The following is a 16,555-nucleotide window of genomic DNA, read 5'->3' as shown; positions in this document are numbered from 1 at the left end:
ACAGGTACGTGCCGCCATGCCTGGCTAATTTCTGTACTTTTTTTTTTTTTAGTAGAGACGGGGTTTCACTCCAAGTCCGGGTTCTAGAGTAGCTAGGCAGCCCCAGCTCATCAGAGTCAATGGAGAAATCGGAAACTTCACATGGACCCGATAACACAGGACTTTTTTTTTTTTTAGTAGAGATGGGGTTTCACTCCAAGTCCGGGTTCTGGAGTAGCTAGGCAGCCCCAGCTCATCAGAGTCAATGGAGAAATCGGAAACTTCACATGGACCCGATAACACAGGTTTTGCCTCAGTTTCTAATACACATCCTCCCTATGCCTACAAGTTTCCACCAATTTGGGAAAAGACCCCTTAGTAAGTCAGCCACTTCTGAGTCCAAAGTAAAATGCTCCCCACCCTCCACCCCAATCAGGACTAGAGCTGCTCCCCAGCTCTCCCATGCCCAAAGATGGAATGTCCTTTTTGCTCTTTGCTTTGTCCTTTGAGACAGGGTCTCTCTTTGTCACCCAGGCTGGAGTGCAGTGTTGCAATCATAGCTCACTCCAGCCTTGAGCTCCTAGGCTCAAGTGATCCTCGTACCTCAGCTTCCCATGTAGCTGGGACCATAGGCACACGCCACCACACCGGGCTAATTTTTTTTTTTTTTTTTGGTAGAGATGGGATCTCACTGTGTTGCCCAGACTGGCTCAAATTCCTGGGCTCAAGTGATCTTCCTGCCTCAGCCTCCCCAAAGACTGGGATTACAGGTGTGAGCCACCACACCCAGCAGGGGTGTCTATTTTGGATTGGCATCAGGATCATCCACCCAATCTATGAGTGGGGACTAAATTGGTGACTGCTCCTGCAGAGCTCTGGCTGTCCACGGAAAACAGCAGAGACCTGGCAAGGTATGGGACAATGGCTCCTGGTATGACAGGCAGAGGAAGGGATGGAGGCTAAGCTGCAGGCTGGAGAGGCTGGTGTCACACACCTGAGGAGGCCACATCTAGCTATGTCTAGACCCATTGAACTTTCAAGTCTTCGAGGCTTGGTACTGCCTGATCCCTGTTCCCCTCTGATCCTTAAGGTCAGAGAGCAAAGCCTTGGGGGGTACTTTTTTTTTTTTTTTGAGACAGATTCTTGCTCTGTCACCCAGGCTGGAGTGCAATAGCATGATCTCGGCTCACTGCAACCTCCACCTCCCAGGTTCAAGCGATTCTCCTGCCTCAGCCTCCCAAGCAGCTAGGATTACAGGCATGCACCACCATGCCTAGCTAATTTTTGTATTTTTAGTAGAGATGGGGTTTCATCATATTGGCCGGGCTGGTCTTGAACTCCTGGCCTCAAGTGATCCACCCGCCTTGGCCTCGCGAAGTGCTAGGATTACAGGTGTGAGCCACCATGCCCAGTCTTGGGGTACTTTTGAGGACAAGAGATAAGTTCGGGACTGGGCATGGTGGCTTATACACTTTGGGAGGCAAAGGTGAGAGGATTGTTCCAGCCCAGGAATTTGAGACCAGCCTGGTCAACATAGCAAGACTCTGTCTCTATAAGAAAAAATAATAATTAGCTGGGTGTGGTGGTGCTTGCCTGTAGTCCCCGATACTTGCTTGAGCCCAGGAGTTCAAGTCTGCAGTGAACTATGATCACACGACCGCACTCCAGCCTTGGTGACAGAGTGAGACCCTGTCTCCAAAAAAAAAAAAAAAAATAGATGGGTTTGGGGCTGGACTTGTCTTCTTCCAAGAGATCAGGGCAGTTGCTTCTTCCTCACCACTAACCACACTCTCAGGGACTCCAAACCACAACTAAGAAAAGGAAAAAGACATAAACAAGAGGCAGTTTCACAGGAAGAGTTCTCCTAATGTGTCTGTGAGCCTAACTTTCCGACTGTGGTTCTCCTCTCTTTCCCTGCCAGCTGTGAGAAAACAAAGCCTAAGGCAGATTAAAAAGCAGGAGGGCTGCTCAGTGTGGTTGCCCTTGGCATCTGTTTACCGAAAAAATCCAAAACAAACATCCGACGCTTCCACCCACTGAAACTTCCTGTGACTCTGCTATCAGCTGTTGCCATGGATTCTCCCAACTGAACCCCACCACATACACTAAACCCAACAGTGCGTGGACCCCAAGTATGCCATCTCTCCAATACAGGACCCCCTGGGCAGCACCCTGGCCACCCTTCCATCCACAACATCCAGATCACACGGCCAAGGGCACCTGACCCTGTCAAAACCCCAAATCCAGCTGGGCGCGGTGGCTCACGCCTGTAATCCCAGCATTTGGGAGGCCGAGGCAGCCGGATCACGAGGTCAGGAGTTCGAGACCAGCCTGACCAACATGGTGAAACCCCGTCTCTACTAAAATACAAAAATTAGCCGGACGTGGTGGTGCACACCTGTAATCCCAGCTACTCGGGAGGCTGAGGCAGGAGAACCGCTTGAACCTGGGAGGCGGAGATTGCAGTGAGCCAAGATAGTGCTACTGCACTCAGCCTGGGCAACAAAATAAGACTCCATCTCAAAACAGAAAAACAAGAAAACAAAAAACAACAACAACAACAAAATCCACTAGTCTAGTCCTACATGCTCACCCACTGCTAGCCAGTTTCCACTCTCTACAGCAGAGGTCCCCAGCCTCTGGGCCAGGGGCCGGTACTGGTCCATAGCCTGTTAGGAACCAGGCTGCATAACAGGAGGTGAGTGGCAGGTGAGTGAAATTTCATCTGTAGTTACAGCCACTCCCCATCACTCACATTACCACCAGAGCTCCACTCCCTGTCAGATCAGCGGCGGCATTAGATTCTCATAGGAGCTCGAGCCCTATTCTAAACTGTTCATGTGAGGGATCTAGGTTGCAAGCTCCCTATGAGAATCTAATGCCTGATGATCTGTCACGGTCTCCCATCACCCCTAGATGGGACCATCTAGTTGCAGGAAAACAAGCTGAGGGCTCCCACTGATTCTACACGATGGTGAATTGTGGAATTATTTCATTATATATATTATAATGTAATAATAATAGAAATAAAGCACACAATAAATGTAATGCGCTTGAATCATCCCGAAACCATCCCACCCTGGTCTGTGAAAAAATTGTCTTCCATGAAACCGGTCCCTGGTGCCAAAAACGTTGAGGACCACTGCTCCACAGAATCTATCGGTCACTCTTCCTCCCCTCACCCCCTTGCCCTAAAAGCACACCCTACAAACCTGCCATGAATTGACACTCTGTTTCTATCCCTTTTCCCCTTGTGTCTGTGTCTGGAGGAAGAGGATAAAGGACAAGCTGCCCCAAGTCCTAGCGGGCAGCTCGAAGAAGTGAAACTTACATGTTGGTCTCCTGTTTCCTTACCAAGCTTTTGCCATGGTAACCCCTGGTCCCGTTCAGCCACCACCGCCCCACCCAGCACACCTCCAACCTCAGCCAGACAAGGCTGTTGACACAAGAGAGCCCTCAGGGGCACAGAGAGAGTCTGGACACGTGGGGGAGTCAGCCGTGTATCATCGGAGGCGGCCGGGCACATGGCAGGGATGAGGGAAAGACCAAGAGTCCTCTGTTGGGCCCAAGTCCTAGACAGACAAAACCTAGACAATCACGTGGCTGGCTGCATGCCCTGTGGCTGTTGGGCTGGGCCCAGGAGGAGGGAGGGGCGCTTTTTCCTGGAGGTGGCCCAGAGCACCGGGTGGACTGTCCTGGGGGAAAACTTCCACGTTTTGATGGAGGTTATCTTTGATAACTCCACAGTGACCTGGTTCTCCAAAGGAAAAGCAGGCAACGTGAGCTGTTTTTTTTTCTCTCCAAGCTGAACACTAGGGGTCCTGGGCTTTTTGGGTCACCCGGCATGGCAGACAGTCAACCTGGCAGGACATCCGGGAGAGACAGACACAGGCAGAGGGCAGAAAGGTCAAGGGAGGTTCTCAGGCCAAGGCTATTGGGGTTTGCTCAATTGTTCCTGAATGCTCTTACACACGTACACACACAGAGCAGCACACACACACACACACACACACACACACACGCCTCAGCAAGTCCCAGAGAGGGAGGTGTCGAGGGGGACCCGCTGGCTGTTCAGACGGACTCCCAGAGCCAGTGAGTGGGTGGGGCTGGAACATGAGTTCATCTATTTCCTGCCCACATCTGGTATAAAAGGAGGCAGCGGCCCACAGAGGAGCACAGCTGTGTTTGGCTGCAGGGCCAAGAGCGCTGTCAAGAAGAGCCACACGCCCCCCTCCAGCAGCTGAATTCCTGCAGCTCAGCAGCCACCGCCAGAGCAGGACGAACCGCCAATCGCAAGGCACCTCTGAGAACTTCAGGTAGGAGAAAAGCAAACTCCCTCCAACCTCTTACTTCGGGCTTAAGGCAGAGAACTCGCCTCCCCAGAATCCCCTCCCTCCATGATCCCCCGCTATTCCTCTATTTTCTTTTCCTCGGACCTGCAGCCTTGGGTCGACCCTGCCCTAGGGCTGACTGCAGGAGAGCAGGGAGGATGGTCAGGCCCCACCAACAACCCCATCACCCAGTAACAAGAACCTTTACTCTCTCGGTCCCTCTGCATCAAGACACTCACCCATTTCCCACCTCATGCCTGCTAACTTGAAGGAAACAAGCGCTGGGAAAGCATTAAGAGAATTAAGGCTGGGCACTGTGGCTCATGCCTGTAATCCCAGCACTTTGTGAGGCTGAGGCAGGCAGATAACTTGAGCCCAGGAGTTTGAGACTAGCCTGGGCAACATGGCAAAACCCTGCTCTCCCAAAAAAATACAAAAATTAGCTGGGCGTGCTGGTGTGCCTGTATTCCCAGCTACTTGGGAGGCTGAGGTGGGAGGATTGCTTGAGCTGGGGAGGCGGAGGCTGCAGGGAGCCAAGACTGAGCCATTGCACCCAGCCTGGGTGACAGAGCAAGACCCTGTCTCTAAAAATGAATGAAAGGAAGGAAGAAAGAGAGAGAAAGAGAGGAAAGAAGGAAGGAAGGAAAGAAGAAAGAAAGAAAGAAAGAGGAAAGAGGAAGAAAGAAAGAAAAGAAAGAAAAGAAAAGAAAGCAAATTTAAAGGCTTATGCAAATCAAAGATGTTCTGATAATTGATAATTCAGCCTGGGCTAAACTCCCCCTGGGCTGCAAAGGCAGAGAGTGGTAATGACTTCTCACCTGCTTTTCTTCTAAGGCTTTTTTACGGGACACAGAGGGAAGGGAGATGGACTGGATTCCAAGATTCCCACAGGGCAAGATGGGCGAAGACTCCCTGCCACTGCCCGGGGATAAGTCAGTCTGAGTGAGACGGAGTGGGATGGGCTTAGAACCTGAACGTGTCATGGTCTCTTCCTGCACCTTGCCCTAGTGTTCACTTACCACCTGCTTGCAGGAAACAAGAAGAGCAGGGCCCACAGCTGGCCAGCTCCCCTCCCCTCCCGCCTGTCTTCCAGAAACGATTCCTTCACCAGCCCTCTTTCCATTGCTCTAGGATGCAGATGTCTCCAGCCCTCGCCTGCCTAGTCCTGGGCCTGGCCCTCGTCTTTGGTGAAGGGTCTGCTGTGCACCATCCCCCATCCTACGTGGCCCACCTGGCTTCAGACTTCGGGGTGAGGGTGTTTCAGCAGGTGGCGCAGGCCTCCAAGGACCGCAACGTGGTTTTCTCACCCTATGGGGTGGCCTCGGTGTTGGCCATGCTCCAGCTGACAACAGGAGGAGAAACCCAGCAGCAGATCCAAGCAGCCATGGGATTCAAGATTGATGGTGAGCCACGGGACACCAGGGGAGGTGGGTGGCATGCAGAACAGACCTACCAGAAGCCAAGGAAAGGCTGGCTCTGGCTTAGCAGAGCCAAGCCCCATACAGCTGTGCTGCAGGGGCCACCCCATCTTCTTCCCACTACACTCCAAGTCACTGGACCCTTGAATCTCCAAGGGTGTCTGACCAGTAGATTTACCGCTTATTCACCACCGTGTGATCTTAACCTCGTTAAGTTTGCCCATCTACAAAATGAGGATTATTTGCTGTCCTAAAGAATTCGTGGGCCGGGCGCGGTGGCTCAAACGCCTGTAATCCCAGCACTTTGGGAGGCCGAGGTGGGCGGATCATGAGGTCAGGAGATCAAGACCATCCTGGCTAACACAGTGAAACTCCATCTCTACTAAAAATACAAAAAAAATTAGCCAGGCGTGGTGGCAGGCGCCTGTAGTCCCAGCTACTCGGGAGGCTGAGGCAGGAGAATGGCATGAACCCAGAAGGCAGAGCTTTCAGTGAGCTGAGATCGCGCCACTGCACTCCAGCCTGGGCGACAGAGAGAGACTCCGTCTCAAAAAAAAAAAAAAAAAAAAGAATTCATGGAATTACACTTGTGAAATACTTAGCATAGCCATCACTATAGGAAAAAAATCTAAGGCCAGGCACAGTGCCTCATGCCTGTAATCTCAGCACTTTCGGAGTTTGAGGCAGGAGGATCACCTGAGGCTAGGAGTTCAAGGCCAGCCTGGGCAATACGGTGAAACCCCGTCTCTAATAAAAATTAGCCTGATGAGGTGGTGCACCTGTAATCCCAGCTACTCAGGAAGCTGAGACACAAGAATTGCTTTAACCCCGGAGGTGGAGGTGGCAGTGAGCTGAGATCACACCATTGCACTCCAGCCTGGGTGACAGAGTGAGACCTGTCAAAAAAAAAAAAAAAGAAAGAGAGAGAGAGAGGAGAGAAAGAAAGAAGAAGAAGAAAGAAAGACAGAGAAAGAAAGGGAAAGAGAGAAAGAAAGAAAGAAAGAAAGAAAGAAAGAAAGAAAGAAAGAAAGAAAGAAAAAAAAAAAAAACTAAGGCCAGGCAAGGTGGCTTATGACTGTAATTTTAGCACTTTGGAAGATTGAGTCAGGAGGATCACTTGAGGCCAGAAGTTCGAGACTAGACTGAGCAACAGGGAGACCCCTGCCTCTACAAAAAAATTTACAAATTAGCCAGATGTGGTGACACATACCTGTAGTCCCAACTACTCAGGAGGCTGAGGTGGGAGGATGGCTTGAGCCCAGGAGCTGGAGGCTGCAGTGAGCTATGATTGTACCACTGCACTTCAGCCTGGGCAACAAAGGGAAGCCCTGTCTGAAAAAAATAAAATAAAAAGAAGAAGAAAGAAAATATTTAGGGTTCATCCAGGAGGCAGAGGTTGCAGTAAGCTGACATCGCGCCATTGCACTCCAGCCTGGGAGACAAGAGCAAAACTCCATCTCAAAAAAAAAAAAAAAAAAAAAAAACAGGAAGAAAATATTTAGGGTTCGTAACTTAAGAACAGAGAAAAATATTCTAGCCCAAAGAAAGGGTTGGGATCTGAGACTTTTGAAGAAAGGAAGGAGATACAGAAAAGAGATTTCATCCTGGAATGAAATCTCCCTCCAGAGAGCCCTGGGAAAGCACGGTAGCTCCCATCCATCAGAGTGGAGCCCCTTGTGGGGGAAGTGGGCTCGGCTGGGAACCCTCAGTTCAGCATGAGCCTCACATGTCCTCTCCTCTCTGTCCCGGTGCAGACAAGGGCATGGCCCCCGCCCTCCGGCATCTGTATAAGGAGCTCATGGGGCCATGGAACAAGGATGAGATCAGCACCACAGACGCGATCTTCGTCCAGCGGGATCTGAAGCTGGTCCAGGGCTTCATGCCCCACTTCTTCAGGCTGTTCCGGAGCACGGTCAAGCAAGTGGACTTTTCAGAGGTGGAGAGAGCCAGATTCATCATCAATGACTGGGTGAAGACACACACAAAAGGTGAGCAGGCAGGGAAAGGAAACCCATTCCCTGGGCCTCAAGAGAAAGGGAATTTGGAAACAAATCCACATATCCCAGTTGGGTGCAGTAGTTCACACCTGTAATCCCAGCCCAACACTTTGGGAGGTCTAGGTGAGAGGAAGGCTTGAGGCCTGGAGTTTGAGACCAGCCTGGCCAACATAACAAGACCTCATCTCTTCAAAAAATTTAAAAACCAGCCGGGCATGGTGGTGCACACCTGTAGTCCCAGCTACTTGGGAGGCTGAGGTGGGAGGATCACTTGAGTCCAGCAGTTCAAGGCTGCAGTGAGCTATGTTTGCACCACCACACTCCAGCCTGGGTCACAGAACAAGATCTCATCTCTAAAAATCAAGCATAAACCAAATCCACATATCCTAAAAAATGCTCCTTTTCAGCATTCTCTTCTCTATGGACAGAGGGCTGGATGCTTTAAGAACCAAAGCTTAGGCTGGGCACAGTGGCTCACGCCTCTAATCCTAGCACTTTGAGAGGCCAAGGCGGGCAGATTGCCTGAGCACAGGAGTTCGAGACCAGCCTGGCCAACATGGTGAAACCCTGTCTCTGTCAAAAATACAAAAAATTAGCCAGGTGTGTTGGCGCGTGCCTATAATCCCAGCTGCTCGGGAGGATGAGGTTCAAAGAATCACTTGAACCCGGGAGGCAGAGGCTGCAGTGAGCTGAGATCGTGCCACTGCACTCCAGCCTGGGTGACAGAGCAAGACTTTGTCTCCAAAAAAAGGAACTAGACGGGTTCATTTAAACCTCTGACTGCAGCCCTTTGACATACATCCAATTGAGGACTGGGGACCCTGGGAAACATCTAAAAGGCTTAAAAACTTTGTCTAACTTCAGCCGGGCATGGTGGCTCACACCTGTAATCCCAGCACTTTGGGAGGCTGAGGCAGGTGGATCACAAGGTCAGGAGTTTGAGACCAGTCTGACCAACATGGTGAAACCCCGTCTCTACTAAAAATACAAAAATTAGCCAGGCATGGTGGCGGGCGCCTGTAATCCCAGCTATTCAGGAGGCTGAGGCTGGAGAATTGCTTGAACCCTGGAGACAGAGGTTGCAGCGAGCCGAGATCGCGCCACTGCACTCCAGCCTGGCAATAGAGTGAGACTCCATCTCAAAACAACAAAAACAACAACAACAACAAAAATCGTCTAACTTCGTGGTCTTCCTGATCATTGATTTTCCCATAGGTATGATCAGCAACTTGCTTGGGAAAGGAGCCGTGGACCAGCTGACACGGCTGGTGCTGGTGAATGCCCTCTACTTCAATGGCCAGTGGAAGACTCCCTTCCCCGACTCCAGCACCCACCGCCGCCTCTTCCACAAATCAGACGGCAGCACTGTCTCTGTGCCCATGATGGCTCAGACCAGCAAGTTCAACTATAGTAAGTCCAAGAGCCCCTTCCCCACAGCCCACAGCAACTGCATCTCATTCCTGGGGTCTCCCAAGGAATACCCAAAATGTCACCCTCTGAGGGAGGAAGACCATAGGGAATGCTCCCCTTTAAGGGAGGAGAGACCCTAGAATATACTCCAGCTTTGACAAAGATTTCCCAAGCAGGAGACATCAGGATAATGGGAACAGAAGACAGGAGGTTTATCCCATGAAGGATGAAGAAGCTGAAATCCAGAGATTCCCTCAGGGCCACATTTGTCCACCTGACTCCAGGGTCTCATCTTCGTGTGTTGCTAGTGTGATTACCTGGGGATGAGAAATCCTGCTGGGGGAGTTGAGGTTAAGAGGATGAGGACTCCAGGTGCTGTGGCTCACGCCTGTAATCCCAGCACTTTGGGAGGCCAAGGCAGGTGGATCAGGAGTTTGAGGTCAGGAGTTTGAGACCAGCCTGGCCAACATGGTGAAACCCTGTCTCTACTAAAAATGCAAAAATTAGCCAGGTGTGGTGGCAGGCGCCTGTAATCCCAGCTACTCGGGAGGCTGAGGCAGGAGAATCACTTGAGCCCGGGAGGTGGAGGTTGCAGTGAGCCGAACGAAATTGAGCCACTTCACCCCAGCCTGGGCGAAAGAGTGAAATTCCATTTCAAAAAAAAAAAAAAGGATGAGGACTGGGATGAATTGGTGGCTGGGTGTGGGGAAAATGGAAGTGAAGGAAGGCCAAAAGAGACAGAGAAGGCCTGGCGCGGCGACTCACGCCTATAATCCCAGCACTTTGGGAGGCTGAGAAGGGGGATTGCTTGAGGCCAGAAGTTGAATACCAGTCTGGGCAGCATAGCAAGACCCTGCCTCTACAAAAAAAAATTTTTTTTAATTAGCCAGGCTTGGTGACATGCATCTGTAGTCTACTCAAGAAGCTGAGGTGAGGCCAGGCACGGTGGCTCACGCCTGTATTCCCAGCACTTTGGGAGGTCAAGGCGGGTGGATGACCTGAGGTCAGGAGTTCAAGACCAGCCTGGCCAACATGGTGAAACCCCATCTGTATAAAAATACAAAAATTAGCTGGGCATGATGGCAGGTGCCTGTAATTCCAGCTACTCAGGAGGCTGAGGTGGGAGAATCTATTGAACCCGGGATGGGGAGGTTGCAGTGAGCCGAGATCATGCCATTGCACTCCAGCCTGGGCGACAGAGTGAGACTCCTTCTCAAAACAAACAAACAAACAAAATACAGAAGCTGAGGCGGGAGGAACATTTGAACCGGATTCGGAGGCTGCAGTGAGCTATGATTGCACCACTGCACTCCAGTCTGTGTGACAGAGTGAGACCCTGTCTCTTACACACACACACACACACACGCACACACACAGAGAGAGAGAAATTAGAAGATACTGAATTGGCAGAAGAGAAGGGAAATAGAAATTAAAATACTGAATAGGGGAGCAGTGAACAGGGGATACCCAAAAGCCAAGAGCGAGAGAGAGCCTGACTTCCAGAAATAGTGGAGAAGCCAGGAGAACTAGGTGAAAACCCAGTGCTGGGTTGCCATCAGCGAGAGCTGGAGCCATTTCCAATGAACCATCTTGTCGTCTTCACAGCTGAGTTCACCACGCCCGATGGCCATTACTACGACATCCTGGAACTGCCCTACCACGGGGACACCCTCAGCATGCTCATTGCTGCCCCTTATGAAAAAGAGGTGCCTCTCTCTGCCCTCACCAACATTCTGAGTGCCCAGCTCATCAGCCACTGGAAAGGCAACATGACCAGGCTGCCCCGCCTCCTGGTTCTGCCCAAGTAAGCCAGCCCGCTATCTCCCCGACCTACCAACCCCTCTCTCCTGGCTCCCTAAAGTCACCGCCCCCAGGTTGAATTTCCCAGATCTGTGACGCTTGCAGGACATGCATGTGTGGGAGGCTGATGGGAAACTGTGGCCTGGGTTTGATTGTGAGTCTTGCAATCATCCCTCCCCCTGTTTCTGCTGGAGGGCAGGGGACAGCTCTTCCTGACCACACCCCCACATTGACTATCCCCAGAATACCCAGCAAAAGCCCCCAGAAGGAGAGTCAGAGAAATGAGGGAGGTGGGGGCCCAATCAGTCCACATCTACTTAGGGTCGCCCCATCAGCACTTCCATCCCCAACCCTTTCAAGTCAACATCCAAACAAAAGAAATCACTTCCAAGGATGGAGCAGCTCAAAGCGCAGCTTCTAGCTGGGGTTCCAAGAAAGCAGATTTTTCGAAATCCTTCTGCAGAAGGAAGCAAAGAGATTTTTTGAAATCTTTCAGCAGAAGGAGAAGGCTGGAGCTGGGGAACTCCAGAATTATAGGGAAGCCTCCCACCACGCTCATCCCAAATTTCCGGATGCTATAATGCCAGGCTTGGGGAAAGAGGAGAATTTAGTTGGTTAGCTGGTGCATGCTCTCACTTGCATCCTCTCTCTTCCTCTTTTTTTTTTTCTCCTCTCTCTGGCTCATAAAAATGGAGGTAATTAGTTGTGCCCTGGTGAGAAGCAGAGAGTGCACAAAGGCCCCCTGCTTGAGTCCTCTTCAGGGTTAGCTCTCAGAAACACAATCTGCAGAACAGATTTTTGTTCCAACATCCTTGCAGGAGAATTTGCCCTTAGCTTCCCCCACCCCAGCCAGGCTGAATAAAATTATGCTGAAACTACTGTCTTATTTGAGGAAAGTAATTAGTCATAGGTGGGAGGGGGTGGGGAGATTGCAGAAGAATGTTCATGAATATTAGGATTTTCAGCTCTAAGGGGGGACTTTGTAAACAGCTTTGGAAGAACCAGGCCGGCTGGGTGTGGTGGCTCATGCCTGTAATCTCAGCATTTGGGGAGGCCAAGGCGGGCGGATCACTTGAGGTCAGGAGTTTGAGACCAGCCTGGCCAACATGGTGAAACCCTGTCTCTATTAAAAATACAAAAATTAGCCGGCCGTGGTAGCGAGCGCCTATGATCCCAGCTACTCCGGAGGCTGAGGCCAGAGAATCACATGAACCTGGGAGGTGGAAGCTGCAGTGAGCTGAGATCGCGCCACTGCACTCCAGCCTGGGGGACAGAGCAAGAATCTGTTTCAAAAAAAAAAAGAAAAGAAAAATAGGAAGGAAGGAAGGAAAGGAAAGGAAAGAAGAGAGAGAGAAAGAAAGAAAGAGAAAGAGAAAGAAAGAAAGGAAAGAAAGAAAGAAAGGAAAGAAAGAAAGAACGAACCAGGCCTCCCTCTCCAACCTTCACCCCCGTCCCTATTCTGGCCACTTGATTCGGGGGACACCTGGTAGGGGATGGGGAAAGGTGGGAGCTGCCAGCCAGAGGGGACCCCGGCTTGAGCAGCCTCTTGCTGCTATCTGCAGGTTCTCCCTGGAGACTGAAGTCGACCTCAGGAAGCCCCTAGAGAACCTGGGAATGACCGACATGTTCAGACAGTTTCAGGCTGACTTCACGAGTCTTTCAGGTAAGAAGACTTTCCTTTGCATTTTCTCACCCCAGTGGACTGCGGGGGCCCCTAAGAGGAAAAAGGAAACTCTCCTTGAGAGCGGCAGCTGATCTAATCCTGTATCCACATCTGTTTCAGACCAAGAGCCTCTCCACGTCGCGCAGGCGCTGCAGAAAGTGAAGATCGAGGTGAACGAGAGTGGCACGGTGGCCTCCTCATCCACAGGTGAGTCTGGCTCAGGTGAGGCTCCACGGGTGTCGCCTCCATCGCCCTTCAGGATAACTGGTCCCGAGACCCGGAAAGGACCCCGCAGCCCTCTCGGCACAGAGCAGCTCTGTCTGTGCTCAGCCATCACCCGCTCCCCACCTGTTTCTCAGCCTGGAAAACGGGCTTGGGACCGTGGAACCCTGTTTCCTCACCTGATGGCTCCTAAGTTCCCTGACTGTGAAAAGGCCTCCTAAAGGAAAACCCAAGTTGTTCCCACAGTGGGAAGTAAACTTAAGAAACATGCTTATCAGGCTGGGCGTGGTGGCTCACACCTGTAATCCCAGCGCTTTGGGGGACCAAGGCAGGTGGATCACTTGAGGTCAGGAATTCGAGACCAGCCTGGGCAACATGGCAAAACCCTATCTCTACTAAAAATACAAAAATTAGGCAGGCGTGGTGGCATGTGCCTGTAGTCCCAGCCACTTGGGAGGCTGAGGCAGGAGAATCACTTGAATCCAGGAGGCAGAGGTTGCAGTGAGCCGAGATCACGCTGCTGCACTCCAGCCTGGGCAATAGAGCACGACTCTGAAGAAAAGAAAGAAAGAGAGAGAGAGAGAAAAGAAAGAAAGAAAGAAGGAAGGAAGGAAGGAGAAAGAAAGAAAGAGAAAGAAAGAAAGAAAGAGAAGAAAAGAAAAGAAAAGAAAAGAAAGAGCTTATCAATAAGCCCTTAAAGGATTTAGATAAATGTGTGTAAGGGAAGAGCTGATCCATTGCTACCAAGCTCCTGGAGGAAACCAGGTCTCAGAGGATGTCCCTAAACTTTTAAGGTTCATATTCAGGAAAACAAACAACTTCCAGCTGGGCTTAGTGGCTCACACCTGTAATCCCAGCACCTTGGGAGGCCGAGGCAGGAGGATTGCTTGAGCCCAGGAATTTGAGACCAGCCTGGGCAATATAATGAGACTGTGTCTCTACAAAAATTAGAAAAAAATTAGCCAGGCATGGTGGCATGCACCTGTAGCCCCAGCTACTTGGGAGACTGAGGTGGGAGGATCACTTGAGCCCATGAGTTCAAGGCTGCAGTGAGCCATGAAGGCGCCACTGCACTCCCACCTGGGCGACAGAGGGAGACCCTGTCTCTAAGAAAAACGGCGGGGGCGGGGGTGGTGCCAGTGCCAGCATCCCTCTGTTCTAAGACATTGTCCCTTCTCTTGCAGCTGTCATAGTCTCAGCCCGCATGGCCCCCGAGGAGATCATCATGGACAGACCCTTCCTCTTTGTGGTCCGGCACAACCCCACAGGTGAGCCTGGAACCCATCACGTTCCACATCCTCCCACCCATTCTTTCTCTCAGGAACTAGTCCCGACAGATGCAGACATCCCTCTATCCCTGAGAGGGCTCTGGGCAGGGAACCCATAACCCTACCCTGCTTCCTGTCCCAAGAGGAGGCTACCTTCTATCACGCACAGACAGTGCCGGGTCCCCGCTCTGTGACTCAGGCAGCTGTGACTCCAGACAGCTCACTCATCTGCCTAGATCTCAGTCCTTCCACCCACATCCAGCCTGATGAGCTGTCCCACTCCTTCTGCTTCTCAACCCCCATGGTTCTTCCACCCTCAGGAACAGTCCTTTTCATGGGCCAAGTGATGGAACCCTGACCCTGGGGAAAGACGCCTTCATCTGGGACAAAACTGGAGATGCATCGGGAAAGAAGAAACTCCGAAGAAAAGAATTTTAGTGTTAATGACTCTTTCTGAAGGAAGAGAAGACATTTGCCTTTTGTTAAAAGATGGTAAACCAGATCTGTCTCCAAGACCTCGGCCTCTCCTTGGAGGACCTTTAGGTCAAACTCCCTAGTCTCCACCTGAGACCCTGGGAGAGAAGTTTGAAGCACAACTCCCTTAAGGTCTCCAAACCAGACAGTGACGCCTGCGGGACCATCTGGGGCACCTGCTTCCACCCGTCTCTCTGCCCACTCGGGTCTGCAGACCTGGTTCCCACTGAGGCCCTTTGCAGGACGGAACTACGGGGCTTACAGGAGCTTTTGTGTGCCTGGTAGAAACTATTTCTGTTCCAGTCACATTGCCATCACTCTTGTACTGCCTGCCACCGCGGAGGAGGCTGGTGACAGGCCAAAGGCCAGTGGAAGAAACACCCTTTCATCTCAGAGTCCACTGTGGCACTGGCCACCCCTCCCCAGTACAGGGGTGCTGCAGGTGGCAGAGTGAATGTCCCCCATCATGTGGCCCAACTCTCCTGGCCTGGCCATCTCCCTCCCCAGAAACAGTGTGCATGGGTTATTTTGGAGTGTAGGTGACTTGTTTACTCATTGAAGCAGATTTCTGCTTCCTTTTATTTTTATAGGAATAGAGGAAGAAAGGTCAGATGCGTGCCCAGCTCTTCACCCCCCAATCTCTTGGTGGGGAGGGTTGTACCTAAATATTTATCATATCCTTGCCCTTGAGTGCTTGTTAGAGAGAAAGAGAACTACTAAGGAAAATAATATTATTTAAACTCGCTCGTAGTGTTTCTTTGTGGTCTGTGTCACCGTATCTCAGGAAGTCCGGCCACTTGACTGGCACACACCCCTCCGGACATCCAGCGTGACGGAGCCCACACTGCCACCTTGTGGCCGCCTGAGACCCTCGCGCCCCCCGCGCCCCCCGGGCCCCTCTTGTTCTCGTCTTTTTCCCCTTGATGGAAACTGACCATACAATTTCAGCCTCCTTCAGGGGATCAAAAGGACGGAGTGGGGGGACAGAGACTCAGATGAGGACAGAGTGGTTTCCAATGTGTTCAATAGATTTAGGAGCAGAAATGCAAGGGGCTGCATGACCTACCAGGACAGAACTTTCCCCAATTACAGGGTGACTCACAGCCGCATTGGTGACTCACTTCAATGTGTCATTTCCGGCTGCTGTGTGTGAGCAGTGGACACGTGAGGGGGGGTGGGTGAGAGAGACAGGCAGCTCGGATTCAACTACCTTAGATAATATTCCTGAAAACCTACCAGCCAGAGGGTAGGGCATAAAGACGGATGTAATGCACTTTGGGAGGCCAAGGCGGGAGGATTGCTTGAGCCCAGGAGTTCAAGACCAGCCTGGGCAACATACCAAGACCCCCGTCTCTTTAAAAATATATATATTTTAAATATATTTAAATATATATTTCTAATATCTTTAAATATATATATATTTTAAAGACCAATTTATGGGAGAATTGCACACAGATGTGAAATGAATGTAATCTAATAGAAGCCTAATCAGCCCACCATGTTCTCCACTGAAAAATCCTCTTTCTTTGGGGTTTTTCTTTCTTTCTTTTTTGATTTTGCACTGGACAGTGACGTCAGCCATGTACAGGATCCACAGGGGTGGTGTCAAATGCTATTGAAATTGTGTTGAATTGTATGCTTTTTCACTTTTGATAAATAAACATGTAAAAATGTTTCAAAAAAATAATAAAATAAATAAATATGAAGAATATGTCAGGACAGTCACTGCCTTCACCTTCTCCATTTCACACCGGTGGTACAAGAAATCAGAAGCCTGGGCCAGGTGTGGTGGTTCATGCCTGTAATCCCAGCATTTTGGGAAGCCGAGGTGGGTGGATCACCTAAGGTCAGGAGTTTGAGACCAGCCTGGACAACATGGTGAAACCCCGTCTCTACTAAAAATACAAAAATTAGGCGGGCGTGGTGGCTGGCACCTGTAATCCCAGCTACTCGGGAGGCTGAGGCAGGAGAATCACTTGAAGCCAGGAGGCAG

General features: G+C 50.9%; 1 protein-coding gene across 2 annotated transcripts; it reads left to right on the top strand.

Annotated features, from left to right (window-relative positions):
* The first annotated feature begins 4,035 nt into the window (after nt 1-4,035).
* SERPINE1 (serpin family E member 1) lies at nt 4,036-16,283 on the top strand. 2 transcript variants are annotated; one of them, XM_019031115.4, is made up of 9 exons: nt 4,036-4,295; nt 5,442-5,713; nt 7,483-7,716; nt 8,941-9,135; nt 10,741-10,939; nt 12,498-12,598; nt 12,719-12,805; nt 14,005-14,088; nt 14,409-16,283. In XM_019031115.4, exons 2-9 carry the CDS (start codon nt 5,443-5,445, stop codon nt 14,444-14,446), a joined length of 1,209 nt encoding a protein of 402 aa, XP_018886660.1. In that variant the 5' UTR covers nt 4,036-4,295; nt 5,442; the 3' UTR covers nt 14,447-16,283. The 2 variants fall into 2 exon arrangements, with proteins under 2 accessions (XP_018886660.1, XP_063564295.1); XM_063708225.1 differs by lacking the exon at nt 14,409-16,283 and adding an exon at nt 14,258-14,370 and having other exon boundaries at nt 4,142-4,295.
* The last annotated feature ends 272 nt before the right edge of the window (nt 16,284-16,555 follow it).

The sequence above is a fragment of the Gorilla gorilla genome, chromosome 6, assembly GCF_029281585.2.
Source record: "Gorilla gorilla gorilla isolate KB3781 chromosome 6, NHGRI_mGorGor1-v2.1_pri, whole genome shotgun sequence".
Classification (NCBI taxonomy): domain Eukaryota; kingdom Metazoa; phylum Chordata; class Mammalia; order Primates; family Hominidae; genus Gorilla; species Gorilla gorilla.
Note: the sequence above shows the minus strand (reverse complement) of the source record. Positions and strands in the feature narration are given on the sequence as shown.